Source organism: Egretta garzetta, unplaced genomic scaffold, assembly GCF_000687185.1.
Source record: "Egretta garzetta isolate BGI_Z169 unplaced genomic scaffold, ASM68718v1 scaffold240, whole genome shotgun sequence".
Taxonomy (NCBI): domain Eukaryota; kingdom Metazoa; phylum Chordata; class Aves; order Pelecaniformes; family Ardeidae; genus Egretta; species Egretta garzetta.
In genome coordinates, this window is record NW_009258480.1 from 740,062 (window position 1) to 756,266 (window position 16,205).

General features: G+C 33.9%; 1 protein-coding gene across 3 annotated transcripts in view; it reads left to right on the forward strand.

Moving 5' to 3' along the window:
* The window catches only part of CSMD3 (CUB and Sushi multiple domains 3), a 699,407-nt gene that overhangs the window by 610,176 nt on the left and 73,026 nt on the right, over nucleotides 1-16,205 (forward strand). For 2 of the 3 annotated variants that reach the window (XM_009643918.2, XM_035899525.1), the window contains 4 exons: nucleotides 919-1,107; nucleotides 7,605-7,790; nucleotides 9,118-9,312; nucleotides 11,007-11,180. In XM_009643918.2, the coding sequence (XP_009642213.1) occupies nucleotides 919-1,107; nucleotides 7,605-7,790; nucleotides 9,118-9,312; nucleotides 11,007-11,180 (744 nt within the window). The remainder of the gene's footprint in view (nucleotides 1-918; nucleotides 1,108-7,604; nucleotides 7,791-9,117; nucleotides 9,313-11,006; nucleotides 11,181-16,205) is intronic. The other variant, XM_009643926.2, reaches the window with a different exon arrangement.

Sequence of the window (16,205 nt, forward strand, 5' to 3'; positions counted from 1 at the left end):
TTGAACCAAAATGATCAGAGACCAAGTTAAATTCTGAAAAAACCCAACATTTATCTTAAACTGGCTACCAGATTGTAAGTCCTTTCTGGTCCACTCCTTTGGCAAGGTAGCCAAAACCAAATGACTTTGTACTCATGGACTTTATGAAAGAGGAAGTTAGAAGAAATATAAAAATATAAGCATAATGGCAGTATAATAAGTAAACAATCTTTAATGTCTGAGAGGCTTAAAGTACATAAATCCCTTCAGATTATAGCAACTGTATCTCTTAAACATCTTTTTGCTCTCATAATGTTGTCTGATTTTTTTTTTTTCATAGTAGCTAAATAAGACTTCTGTAGGCCTTTTTGTGTTCTAAATATATCACCAAAAAATAAAGCAGATTCAGGGTTTTTGCCATGGATTTACGATGACATTCATAAATATGATTAAAATCTATTTTAGATTTTCTAGTTTACTTCACTTCATTGTATCACACAACTTGAAAGAAATAACTTATTTAGGATCAGAAGGAAAAAGATTATTTGAAAAGAATTAAGTGCAGTATGCCCATGATGTTTCCTTCTTAAAAAAAAAAAGTATACAACTTAAATTTATACAATGGCAATATATTTAATCATGAACTAAAATACTGTAGCTAACTTGGTTTAAAGAAGAAGATGGTGAAATAAAGACAGTTATAGAAGTGAACTATCACTGTATGTCCTTTGAGGCTACCAAAACCTGAAGCTCATGTTCTTTCACCTTTATACTTAGTGAAATTGCTTGATGCATGCATGATCAGGATACAAAATACAACTTTTAGTGATGTTTTCTCAGCTTGTTATCAGATGTCCACTGAATTCAACAATAATTTGTCAAGAATTGTCATCTGGATTCTAAATGCATCTTTTATTTATTCAATATTTATGTTTAAAGCTCTCTACTGTAGTACTCCAGAATCCCCTCCGCATGGTTTCATTGTCAGTCAGACAGGTGGACAGCTCAACAGTATGGTTCGCTGGGCTTGTGATCGAGGTTTTCGGCTCATTGGGAAAAGTACTGCTGTATGCAGGAAGTCTCCATATGGTTATTACTCATGGGATGTTCCAGTCCCAGCTTGTCAAGGTAAATTCTTTCATTATAAAATAATACAACCTAAGAAACTTTCTTTTTCCTTTTCTAATGTAAGCCATCAGTTTTCTGACTTAAAATGAATAGCAGGTAATCATTTAATGTCATGCCTCTGTACCAAAATTTTTCAACCTAGTAAAACTTACAAAACCAAATGTATTTTTAGGAAACAGTATTTTAACAGAATTTGCCAAGAGTAACAGATACTAAAAATAATCGTCACTGTGACACGCACCCCCCCAATGTAAAGTAAAGTATGACATTATTGAAAAAGTTCATTTAAAACTGAATATGTAATAAAGTTAATTTATAATGATCCAAGAACTATATAAAAAACAGATAGACCTGAAACGTGCTGCATTTCCAAGAACAGGAAACTAGACCAAAATAGCATTGCCTATGAGGCCATTCTAATCTTTCATAGTTTAAATTGAAATTTAAAAGAGAATTCATTGAGTTAACTGTATATTTAGTTTCTTTTGCCTTATAAAAGCAAAACATATTCTACTTAACAAGGCAAAGGAAATGGTTAATACCCGTCATAACTGTATTCTAATTCTTCCTCTACTGAAAAGAATGCTATTGTTCTGATAACTTTCTTATGTCACTCTTCAGTGAACAATTAGAACATTTTTTTTCATTGAAATTTGCAGATGTGTTTATTCAAAATATGTATGTTTTGTTCCTGTTGACCAGTGGAGATAAATGCTATAGGAATGTTCCATACTAATTTCCTATGAGGTTCTTTTGACAAAAACTCTTGGAACTGTATGTTTCTAAAGCAAAACTAACTGAACTTTGTCAAATGTGGAACAATCTCAGTTTCCAAGGTTTTTGATAAGTTTCTATTAACATATAAAACATATGCCTGTATTTTTAAAAACTGAAAGTCCTCAAAAAAAATACAGGTAGTTCATTTGCTATGTAGCATTCTTTAGCTTTTTATCTCCATTAGTTATCTAAGGGCTGCCTTCATGGCAGTTATTTGTAAAACTTGATTAGGTTGTTAATTAGATGTATCAAACAAGGTGGAATAAAAACAATTTTTACGAAACAATTTACGAAATTCAAATAGCACATGATTATTCTTAACATACTGAGCAGAGTTCAGTAATGGAAATAGTTGCAATATTCAGATAATTCTTTAGGAACAAATGGAGCTAAGTGCTTAGTAATCTCATGGTGTCTGATCAAGTACAAAAACTGTTGGTAACAAATGTTAGCATATTAAAAATTATTTAATGTATGAATTAATTGGATAACTGTTAATTGTAATTATGCATTTAATGAGGGATAGCTTTGATACATGATATGAACTTTATTCAAATCTTCCAGCAAGTCCTTGTGCACAGAAAGTGGTTTGTGGCCATGATATGTAGCTGCAACTCAAAATAACAAACTCTTCAGATTCAACCTAATGGCACATTATTACTGCAAAAATCCTCAGGAATAAGCTCAGTCATACATCTAATTTTCTGGTTGTTTTGCTGAGGTGAAAATTATCCCCCATACCTGGCATCGTGGTTTAACCCCAGCTGGCAGCTAAGCATCACACAGCCGCTCACTCACTCCCCCCACAATGGCACGGGGGAGAGAATCAGAGGAGTAAAAGTGAGAAAACTCATGGGTTGAAATAAAGACAGTTTAACAGGGAAAGCAAAAACCATGCATGCAAGCAAAGCAACGCAAGGAATTCATTTACCGCTTCCCATTGGCAGGCAGGTGTTCAGCCATCTCCAGGAAAGCAGGGCTCCATCACATGTAACACTTACTTGGGAAAACAAACACCATCACTCCAAACATCCCCCTCTTCCTTCTTCCCCCAGCTTATATACTGAGCATGACATGATATGGTCTGGAATAGCCCTTCGGTCAGTTTGGGTCAGCTGTCCAGGCTGTGTCCCCTCCCAGCTTCTCATGCACCTGGCAGAGCTGAGAAGTCCTTGGCTAATCTAAGCACTACCCAGCAACAACCAAAACATCCCTGTGTTATCAACATTCTTCTAGTACTAAATCCAAAACACAGCACCATACCGGCTACTAGGAGGAAAATTAACTCTGTCCCAGCAGAAACCAGGACACCTGGGTAATATAGATTTATAGAAGATTTTGGGGGTTGGAATAGATGACTTCTAGGGGTCCCTTCCAACCCAAAATATTCTATGATTCTATTTATAATATGGTCTCTTGTACCAACACTTTTAGAACACCATCAGAAAATATCCTTCATGTTCTTTCACAGAGGATATTTATAAGGCACAAGGGCTTTGCCATTGCCCCTACTACTGAGCAGTACATCTTCACCACAAAGTAGTTCTAACTCTTTAAAGGATGGTCTAGTGGGGTTTAGATCTTCATGATATAGAGGATGAGCATTGTTTTAACAACTATTATAATTGTCAGTCAGAATATACCTACTATTTTTCCAGGTGATATCAGATGACAATGTCACAGTCTTACTTTCTACTTCACATTCTCTATCGTTTATACCATAATTAGCAAAGCCATTTTAACCAGTTCATTCACAGCCAAAACACAGCCAAAAATAGTACTAGGTTTATTTTAGTTTTGGGGTTTTTTGGGTTTTTTTTCTCATAACAGTGCAAGGAAAAAAATTATATTTGCAATTTCTTTAAAAACAAATCTTATTTTAATCTCTTTGTTTTCTGTCTCCTAAATGAAGGTTACCAGTCACAGTATTAGTTACCGGCAATTAGTTACTGGCAAATCACAGTAGTAGTTACTGGTATCATCCTATAGGAAATGAGAAATCTAAGGCCTCAAAATTTATGAATTCTTTAATGGGTTTTTTAACAATACTAAGTCAATTTCTTGGCAAACATTTTTTACTGCCTGCAGAATATTTCATGACTGTATTTAAACTAATGTTTTTTCTTTACATTTTTCATTTTGTGCCTATACCATTATTATCACTTCTGAGTCCTGTCCTCTCCCATAACTAATGAATGCCAGTAGCCTTTTCCACTACAGCACTTTTTTCCAAGTTCATGAGTAATGTTAGAGCAATTTTTAATGTTCTCATTATTATACCTATATGAATAAAAATCTTGATCTCTGAACCTCAAATAGTACCAACTATTCTTCAAATCGCTTGCACTACAAGACTGACAGAACCTGAAAAATCCAGATACATACTTTAACCTTGGATAAATCTTTTTTACATTATTTATAGAACTAAACATGTATCAGTAGAAGAGACTCAATGCAGCAGTAAGGAATCAGAAACAAACGCCTCAAGCCAGACTTCAGCAATTACCTGAAACCTGTTTCAAAGTTAATACAAACCCAAACTTCCTCTGTCATGAAAATAAATAAAAAGAAACACTTTCAAAATCTAATATTGTATTAGTGTAATGGTAGCAATAATATATATTATTTACAAATTTTTACTGTTCTTTTAGTTAACTACTCTTTTTATGCAGACATCCATTACATTAATCATATGTGCAAATGTTGTCATCCATGTATCCATCTCACTTGTATGATATTAAGCTTCTGTCAATAAAAGATTCCCACAGTTAACTAAATAATGAGATTTCATTACAACAAACTTTTGAAAGAATAAATAGTTTTACAATGATCTATCTGAATACAATAATCAACATAAATTCATATAAATGGCTGAACATTTATAACTGATCATAGATCTCAGAAGATACAAAGTGGTTTAAAACATTTTATTTTCTCCCAGTTATTTTTTACATTTTAATTTTTTATCCCAGAATTACATGATTCTTGGTTTTAATTATGAAACATTTCTCTTGCAAATAAACATTGTGTCACACAGGCCTCATGAGAAATCAGTATTAATATTTTATAATATCATATATGGTTAACATGCAAATGCTTTTTCAGGAATTCTAGGTAGAGATGTTAAGTAAAGTTTAAAACATAAGACTATATCCAGAAGAATTCTCTATCTCAGTAATCGAAATCACCCATAACAGCAGATCTAAGTGTTGTATAACTGGTGATTGTTATGCAAATTATACTAAAGCATTAAAACAAGACAAAGGAGAAAGATAATGCTAAGAATACCTAGTTAGGTATGATGCCTGATGAGTTATGATTTTCTCAAAAATTAAGCTGAAGTACATTTTTAGTGGTCTGGAACAAATATCTGATATGTAAAGCATAATATCTTTTTTTAGACATGGATATAGGTTTGAGATAGTCACATTCATATACATTAGAACAATTAATATTACTATGTATAAGAAAAATAAGTCTTGTATTTATTCAAAATAGATTTCTGTTTATTTCTAAATGCATGGCTGTATTGGGACAGGTGTGAAAACTCAATAACTTATTAAACACCAAAGAAATAGTTGGTATTGTTTAAAGTGATTTGTAAGGCAATCTGCAGGAAATTTAGTTTTCATGAATTTTTTCACAAGTGGAGTGACCAAGTAGTTAAGTTCAGAGGACTATGTCACTGAATAGTTTCAGTAGTTTTACCAATGTTTGAAATGCTCCTGGTAAATGTTATCACCTCTAGACTGACGTCTTAATTGCTATTTTTTTTCTGATATCCCTGAGATATGAAAAGTAGCTACACCTGCTGAGTGTTGCTCCTAAGTGAGGCAGAGCAAATCCAAGGATTGGAGGGAGGTCCTTTATGGGGTGAATAGTCTGATTTCTGTTTGGGAAATTGTCATCACAGAAACTTTTAATAGTGTCTTAACATTTAACAAAGGGTATATAAGAACTTCATTGTGGTCTAATAGTAATTTCTGAAATTTCAGATAAATCTTTAGAATGAACCGGTGGTATTTGAGAAATAATAACATTAAGGTCTTTAAGGATTGTTTCTGTATATCTTTGGAATTGGAACTGGTTTCTGAAGTTTGTGAACAAAGAATAGGTTTTAATGTTTCAGTTGTGATTACAATTATGATGCTGATTTTCAATACTGTCCAAGCTGACATATAATGACCAAACATTTCTGGAACAGACCTAGTTTTTGGGCAGTTTGTATGATCCATATTTGGGATTTTTTTTTTTTCTGTCAAGTTGTCAGATGTGGCAATAACTTGTCTTGATCTTTCCACGCTTTTTCCCTTACCTAAAACCTAAATTTCTGTGCAGGTTTCCACATATGTAAAATTCAAATTATAACTGCTCTAAACTAAAAATATCATTGAGTGATTCCTTGGGAGCTCTGTTGTTTATGTAAAAGGCAGTTATCAAGCATTTGGTGTGCTGGGGTGAAACTTGTTTCTTGAAACTTTGAGGCTAAAGGAAGGATATATTTTTCTTGTGCTACAAGACTGATTCTGTTAACATCAATTATATGACCCAAAATTTATCAAGTCATTAATGGAGATTCTTGAATACTGAAGGAGTAATTAATCTTGATGGTACATACAAAACATCTCAGGTTGTATCAACAAGATATCTGATATATATATTGCCGATTGCTAAAAGAGACAGAATTTGTGAACAAGTGAACAAGTAGTGCTCTAACATTTGTTGGTGCTCAGAATCATAAGCAACAGCTGTTACATCTTACAAGCCTTTTCTGGGTGGATATTAGTTTTTACACTCTGCTGAGTGCTGACCCTGATTGTAACTGGAAGTGGCTTGGTTCTGACAACTCCATTATTGTAATTTTGAAGGAAGAGGTTAGCTTGGCCAGTTAAGTATTAAACAGTGTTATCTGATTATTCCTTGGTGTCCTGGTTTCATCTGGAATAGAGTTAATTTTCTTCCTAGTAGCTGGCATAGTGCTGAGTTTTGGATTTAGTACAAGAAGAATGTTGATAACACCCTGATGTTTTAGTTGTTGCTAAGCGGTGCTTACACTAGCCCTATTTCTTTGGATCTGACCTTCATTAGATTCATGGTGTTAAAATGTGGAAAAGATTTAATTTTGATTTTATACCCAAAAACAGGCAGAGCATGATTTGGAGCCAGATCTGCTCTTGGTACTTTCTTTCAGTTGAATAATTAAAAAAAAAATGGCTTATGCTTTCATTTGACAATTTTCAGTATTTTCAAAAGGGTATTTTTTTTCTGCTTTGCAGGGGGAAAAATAAAAATCTCAAAAGTTAATTTTAGTGCTTTGTCGTGCACACGGTACATCTGATGGAAGAAACCTGAAGTACAAACTAGATTCCTAGTGTCTCAGACTGGTGCTTTACTCATTCATCATGCTGGTCATATTTTTTCCAGATATTCTCTATTGCCTCTTCTTTGATTTTCTTCTGCATTTTGAATGGATAGCTGCAGAGTTATGAACCATTGTTCTTATTTTTAACCTCCTCCATCAAAAGACAAAAACTTTCTGAGATTTAATTCCCTAAAATTTTAAGGGATTTTATTTGTAGGCTTAAACCACACATTGATGAGTTAAAAAGTAATTTTTATGAATTTAAGACTGTTGATGTTACAATGCATAAACCCTTTATGGTGAGCGGAAGCTTATAATGAGGAAGATACAAAATACCTATGTCTTTCTCTTTACTCAGCAATATCTTGTGGAATTCCTAAAGCTCCATTAAATGGTGGAATATTAACTACAGATTACTTAGTTGGCACCCGCGTTACTTATTTTTGCAATGATGGATATAGACTATCAGCCAAGGAACTTACTACTGCAGTCTGCCAGCCAGATGGCACCTGGAGCAATCACAATAAAACACCTCGCTGTGTAGGTAAGTAACATGTAAAAAATACCCAGTGAGTAAGAACTGGGCTGTACATTTTGTTTATTTATCCAAGACGCAAATCTCAAATCTTATTACTACTTACACTTTAATTTATGAATAATTGCTGGTATTAAATTATTGTGAAATACATATTTGAAATGTATATATGAGATATATATTGAATATTGATATATATATTCTGTGACAGAAGGAATACACCAGAGATTACACAACACATTCAAACTGATAATTAATTCACAGCTAATCAAAGTTAATGGTTGCAGAGGTTTATGCAAAAGCAGTGAGAGCTGCACAGTTCATATACTGTTAACAAACCCTATTTACTCTCCAGAATTGCAAAGTCCCTGGTACTCTGGTATACTTGTTTGAAATTGCTGCTTATTATTCATATTCAGTCCATCGTTATAATCCTACACAATCTAATCTTGGGGGAACATTGCTGAAGTGAAAATGCATGTTCAGTCCCAAAGAGAAGTGGATACCATCAAAATTATAAATGGGGTATGAAAACCTGGTGTCTGATGCACATTAACGTTTGGATTATCTCATCCAATGAATTTTGGAAAGGAAAGAAAACATACCCTAGAATAATTTTCAAGGATTTTCCCTTTTTCCTTTTTTTTTTCTTGTTCTTGTAAATTGAATCACCTCATGCCTTTTACTTTATCTAAAGAACCAGTCCAAATGGAAAGAAATAAAGTAGTATCCAGCAAAGGTTTTCCTCAGTGCCCTTTGATCATAGAAAAAAATGTTATGCTTGTTAATATTTTTCTATTAGATTAGGGTTTCAGAATGGTTTTGTTTTGTTTTTGAAGGAAGAACACATAGAATTAAGACATGAGATAAAAATGTGTAGCTGCTGAAAAACCATCTTGCACATGGATATTATTTTATCTGTCACCAACGTACAGCCTCTCCAAATGAGTATTCAAGATCTCACAAAATTTACCTGGATAGAGAAAGAATTCCTATATTGAAACATAGCTAACATTTTAGTAAAGATTCTGATGTCTGATGTAAAATGTCACAGGACTTCCATTATGATCAATCTACAGTGAATTTAACGATGGTATAAATTCTATCTACACCAATTGTATAGCTCTGAATACACAGCTACTGTTCTGTCTGTGCCATTGATCACTATTAATTGAGGAACTTGTACCTGCTAACCACAGGCAATTTCAAATACAGCCTTACTTTTCAAACGTTATGTCACTGTGTTTAAAATACATTTCTGAATTAACAATGGTACAGATTTTCTTAATTTGCCTGTACTAAGCCACAAGTAACTGTGTTTTTCTTGTTCTGGAAGTTGTTACATGTCCAAGCATCAATTCTTTTACACTGGAACATGGAAGATGGAGAATAGTCAATGGTTCACATTATGAGTATAAAACAAAAGTAGTTTTCAGCTGTGATCCAGGGTATTATGGTTTGGGACCAGCATCTATCGAGTGTCTTGCTAACGGCACCTGGAGTTGGAGAAATGAGAGGCCTTACTGCCAAAGTGAGTACATGTTGTATCTGCATCTGCTGTACAGACTTCAGATAAAAATATTTTTTTTTTTGGCTGAATTAGAAATTACGTAAATAAATATTGGAATCAGTTAATTAGAAAAATGTTTCCCGGTTGGAATTCCAGGATATCTTGAAGTTTATTATTTACTAATACAATCCCTTAGGTTTAGTGACAAGGAAATATCTGTAAGCACACTCCTGAGTTTTAAAGGCCCCTATATCTATAAAGGTACAAATAAATAATAGAGAACATTTTCCTATATGTTTTTCTAGGTCAAGAATGCTGTATAGTCTAGAAAAATGCAAAACCTTTGTATCCTGTCTGCATGCTTGATAAATAAAATAATCTCTCCTTTCAGATGGTTACTATATAGTGTGCAAGTTCACATCATTGCTACCACTCTCTGGTATCCTGATAACCTTTAATTGCTACTTTAAAAAAACCCAACAATTCAGGTACTTTAAACAAGCTGAGTGTGTGGCTACAGTTATGCTTCCCTTCCTCACCCCTGTGAAAAGCAGGTTTCTTTAGGTATTTAAATTTAGATATAGTTTTTTTTTCAAAATTGTGAGGGTTTGGGTATACTTTGAAGCCCCAAATTTCTTCCTCTTTGTGAAACACCACATGATAGAATAGGATGTGACTGTGGTTTTGGTGCACGTATCTAAACTGTGTGTATCTGCATGCATATGTATAAATCCACACATATCTAAAAAGAAGAAAAAATTATGTAGATAAGCCAGATAAGCATGGTTTAGAAGTTATTGATAATATATTTGTAACTAATAAAAAAGACATGGAAAAATACAATTCTGAAGACAGGTTATTTATATTGGAAATTAACCTTAATTTTCAGTTCTTTATAATGTACTGGAAATTGTATTTATAATTTAGATGATTTTTAAAACTTAATTGCAATATTTCACCTCTGCTAATGTTAAAAATTTTGTGTATATGTCTGTATCTATATTGCTCTCTGTGTATATAGATATTTCGCATACTTTGTCTTAAATGACAAACATTTTTCACTGTTTTGGGTTTTGTTTACAATATTACCACTTACTTTTTTTTTTTTTATCTAAAGTGGTCTAGCTGTTTTCACTCTTTGATAATCCACCTTCTTGTTTACTAATAGTAAAGTTCTTTTTACTAATTCTTAAAAGAAAATTATTGAAGAAATATTATGATTTTGAATGAAAGGTTGCTTTTCATTGTAAATAAGTAGCAAGGAATTCCATGCACACCATTCGCTCATTATAACAATGTGTGAATGCTAGGGTGAGCATTTCATTATAAGGTAAAATATAAAAATGATATCTTTCCAAAGAAAAAAAAAATTAAATGCCAACAGTTGTGCTATTCCAATATTTTAAAGAAGTTATTGATAAACCCAAGGTAATTAAATAGCCATTAATAATGTTCTGAACAGTGGGGTTTTAAAACTTTAGAGATACAATTTTAATTGGTGTTCCCCCTTTCTTAAGTATTATTTCTGGGGAAGTGATAGTCTTTGTATGCACGGTTTTTCATCTCTTTTTTTTTTTCTACAGAGCAAATTACTTCAAGTTGTGAAATTTATTTACCTGGTTGTCTGGTTGATAAGTATTAATGGTTGATAAGTATTATCATATGCATGTTTATGATACTCAGCTGTACCTTTCTCTTTGGGTTTTGCCATAAAGTTATTTCTTGTGGAGAACTTCCTACACCTCCAAATGGGAATAAGATTGGAACTCAAATCACATACGGATCTACAGCTATATTTACTTGTGATTCAGGATACATGCTAGTTGGCTCTGCTGTGAGGGAATGTCTGTCTTCTGGACTCTGGAGTGGAGTTGAGACCAGATGTTTAGGTATGGATACTACTGTCACGACCTACTTATTTTCTTTCTAGCAGACAAAAGTATGCAAAGTGAACCAGCTTGCCTTTTTGTGTTAGCACAGACATTGAAGAGAGTTCTGCATTTTAAAAATGTGTGTGGCTGGGTTGTTTTTCTTATCAAATTATTGCTATGGTTACATTTCCACAGACTGAATCCCTTTTTCAATATTCTCCCAACATGCAAAACCTGTGTCAGTCGGTTGCTGCATATGTGTTTAAAGTAGACCTATACATAAACAGCAAGACTGATTGATTCCAGATGTGTCAGCTTTAATACATATCCTTAGGAAAATATCTGTGTAGTAGACCTGAACTCATTGGTTATCATAGAATCATAGAATTGTCTAGGTTGGAAAAGACCTTTAAGATCATCAAGTCCAACCGTTAACCTAGCACTGCGATCCCACCACTAAGGTGGGACACTTAGGTGTCCCTAAGCACCTCATCTAGCCTTCTTTTAAATACCTCCAGGGATGGGGACCCAACCACCTCCTTGGACAGCCCATTCCAGTGCCTGACAACTCTTTTGGTGAAGAAATTTTTTCCTAATGTGTAACCTAAACCTGCCCTGGCACAAATTCAGACCATTTCCCCTTGTCCTATCATTCGTTACTAGGGAGAAGAGGCCGAACCCCACCTCACTAGATGTAGAATTAATCTGTACATTTGCAAAAGGTACATGGAGAAAAAAAAAATGTTTGTGGAAACTTTGACAGGAGCAATGCAGCCTTATTTCTGAGACAAAATCACTACCCAGACATTATTTATAGAATATGACACCCTTTATTTGTACATTTTTAGGCATTTTCACTTATTTAAGATACTCAGACACCAGTGCCTGAATCATTTATGAATAAATAAAGAATACACTTAGATGACATTAATGAAATCCTACACAATAAAATAATATCCTTTTCCAAGTATGTTGTTTAAAAATACAAGGATTTTTTTTTCAAAAGTGCTACTCAAATTGGTTTTTTTAATCATCGTGTTAGACAACTTAATTTTCGTTGCAGTTATGTGTAATTTGAAAAATTATGAAAGGTGGAATAAATAACAATATAGGTATCAGCAACAGAACCTAAAAACAGTGTTGAACCTAATTAGATAGAGAACTAGAACATAGGTAAGCTTTATATCACCAAAAATACTGACTAAAATCCAAATTGTATTACAACACAAATAAAATTCCACCACATTGTGGACAGTAGTGCGTGATTTTAATGACATCCATAATCATATGAGAATATCTTGATAGTTTTCACAGCCCTTTTTTGTCTTTCTTTTTCCGTTCCTGCTTCTTTTATTACAAGGAGTAGGATAGTACTTTACAGCTGCTGAATCTTAGGAGATGGTAAATGGTAAAGAGAATTAGAAAATTTAACACAACTGCCCTCCTTTCTGAACTTCAATTTTTTTTTCTTTTCAGAATACATAAATAACAATGTAGTACTGTGTGAAAAATCATATTAATGTAATGATCTAGGTTTGATCTTTCACTGAATGCAGTGGGCAGCTGAGTTCTGCATCAGTATTCTTGCTCTCCATAGCTGGTGAGAAGAAACAATGTTCAAACTGAAAAAATAAAAAAACCAACAGAAAGCTCCTGAAGTAATTCTGTTGTGGAAGTCCTAAAACCAAATAAATGTTTCACAATATTTTATGGTGAAAAAAATATGAAAAAAAAATCACTTTAGTCTTTTAAAATAAAGTAACAGTCGAAGACAAAAAATGTGCCTGTTGTGTCTCCAAGGTTACAGATTGCTTCTCACAATTTATTGTGCTTGATCATTTTCAATACTTGAAATATTAAATCAGTTTCTTGGGGAAAGTGTATGTAATACATCCTGGAGAAACATTCACAAACATAAAATAGATTTCTATTGAATATTCTATTCATAAAAAGAGACTGACAAATCTGTGTATTTTGTTATACACTTTCCCCAGGGAAAAATTTTTAAATATTTGATGAAGAAATTAATTGTTCTGTTTCTGTTTATGTGAAAACTTAGTATATGTACATTATTTTATTTATTTATGACATTAATTTATTTGCTTTAATTTACTGACATAAGTAACTGTGATGTTTAAAACATATTTTCATAACTATAAAAAAGTTTTGAGGGCTTTTTATTCATTTATTTTAATTCCTGCAATCAACTATTTATTAAACTGAGCATTTCCCAGACTGGAAATATATAGGGTCTACTTAGTTAACTCCATAGTACTTTCACATTTTTTAACTGATATGTGAATGATGAATAAAATTTCCCAACATTTCATAAGGTTTCACTAACACTGAGATTTTCTTCTCTTTCCTCATTGGCAATATTTTCAGACTTTTTATTAACCAAAAGGAGAATCACTATCCAAAGATCATTATTTTTACAATATTGTGATTTGGGGATCAGGACTACTTTTTTTTTCTTTTTTTTTTTTTTTTGGCTAATGTAGCTTGGTGGAAGGAAATACATAGGCATTCCCAGAAAACAGCACATTTTTTAAGAATAGAAGCTGATGTGGTGGAGCTCAATATGTGAAGAAACGAATTTTCTTGAGGTCATTTGTTGCCTTTTAAAATGTTTCCTGTATTAATTTGGTTACCATTTCAAAAAACCTAGTTAAAAAATCCAACAAGGTATAGCCAAAAGGCAAAAACACAAAGAAGATGCCTAGTCATCACATCAATGAAAACCACGTGAAAACTGGGAAAAAACATTATTTTGAATCAGTTGTCAAACTCATTAGAGGAAAGACATTTTATGCAAATTTGCCTTTTTTGTTGACTGGTGAGCTTACTCCAGCTTTTCATATTTCTTTAAGTTGTGAATCCATCCTCTTCAACTCAGCTGGACTACGCTTAATCTTCATTTCTTAATGCCACCTTCTTTCTCAATTCCTCCTGACATCTAAACATATTGATAAAACAGATCTGCTTATATTCTCTCCCTTATGTACCAAAATTCATTGCTGTCATTTCCTACATATGTCCTAGGAAGAATCAGCAACTGCTGTAATGATAGATGTATTCAGTTCTGAAAGTTAGTATTAAAACTAAAATCAAGGTAAACAATGAAATATTATTAATTTTTTAAAGGTCTATAAGATCTCATATTTTGTTGTTAATCTTGATGTTATTAAATTATATTTATTTCACTATGAGAACTAAACACACCTTTATAAAACACTAAGTATCCATATGAGTTAAAATGCAAAAATGAAGACTGGAGTTTACTTGATCAATAAGACATATGGAGGTGCATTTTCAATATGTGACTAATAGTAGAGGAGTTTTCAATAAAGACACAAAAAACTAATTGGGTTAAATGTCAACATTTATTCATACTTACCATATAATATTATCAGGAATACCTTTCATCTCTTCCCCTAAGAGAAATGGTAAACTTCACATACCGTGTCTTTGTTTGCATTAAAAAATAATCCAGCAGAAAGGAGTAAATCATGAGACAAACAATTGGTTCTGAATTCTCTATATCTGCATCACATATGGCTCAGAGAATTTTCCTTGGATAGTATCTGGTCTAGTCTTCTGGGCTAAATGTTGTCATTACTTATAGGGTTCTAAGTTGTCAAAAGGACCTCTCAATAATTTTTATCCCTTTGCCTCCAAAAGGAGAAAGAACACTGGTTTTGAGCACCTAGGGTTGAGCTTCCCAATGTTCTTCGTGTGAAATGAGGCTAATTTGTTCATAACAAAACCACTCAGCACATTTAAGAGTTACAAGGAGGATCTGAACCAAAATTCTAACTTGTGACTTGTTAGTTGAGGAATTTTTACCCCTACTCTTTCTTCCTTTTTTGCATACAAAAACACCAATTCCAAACAATAATGAGTCATCAGTGACAGCCTGCTACTCACAAAGAAAATATGATGACATATGAGAAAACAGTTATCCAACAGTTCTGTAGAGAGCTCTGCAGTCAACAGGGTAAAAAAAGTAGCAGATATACCATCTGGGGCAGAGCAGCTATCTAAGCTGACAGTGAAGAATCTGCCATTTAGTGCCTCCAGTCGATTAATAACTGAAAGATAACGTGATAAGGGATGAAAAGTTTTTTTCATAAGACCGGTTTATAAGATGTATGCACATTAGTGAATGAAAGCACCAATGGAGAGGTTGGATAATCAAATTAGAAGGTATGAAAAATATTAAATTTATGTATGTTGTGAATCAGTTATATCAGGAACTGAAATATAGACATATTTACATTATATGCAATAGAATCATAGAATCATAGAATCACTTTGGTTGGAAAAGACCTTTCAGATCATCGAGTCCAACCCTTAACCTAACCCTGACATCCCACCACTAAACCATGTCCCTAAGCACCTCATCTATCCTTCTTTTAAATAACCTCCAGGGAGGAGGACTCGACCACCTCCCTGGGCAGCCCATTCCAGAGCCTGACAACCCTTTCCGTGAAGAAGTTTTTCCTAAGGTCTAGCCTAAACCTGACCTGGCGCAGCTTCAAACCATTCCCCCTCGTCCCATCATCTATTACCAGGGAGAAGAGGCCGACCCCCACCTCCCTACAGCCTCCTTTCAGGTAGTTGTAGAGGGCGATCAGGTCTCCCCGCAGCCTCCTCTTCTCCAGACTAAATAACCCCAGTTCCCTCAGCCGCTCCTCATATGACTTGTGTTCCAGACCCCTCACCAGCTTCGTTGCTCTCCTCTCGATATGTTTCAGCAATGCAACATCTTTCCTGTAGTGAGGGGCCCAAAACTGAACACAGGATTCAAGGTGCGGCCTCACCAGCACCGAGTACAGGGGCACGATGACTTCCCTACTCCTGCTGGTCACACTATTTCTGATACAGGCCAGGATGCCATTGGTCTTCTTGGCCACCTGGGCACACTGCTGGCTCATATTCAGCCAGCTGTCAACCAGTACCCTCAGGTCTTTTTCTGCCAGGCAGCTTTCCAGCCACTCTTCCCCAAGCTTGTACCATTGCATGGGGTTCTTGTCACCAAAG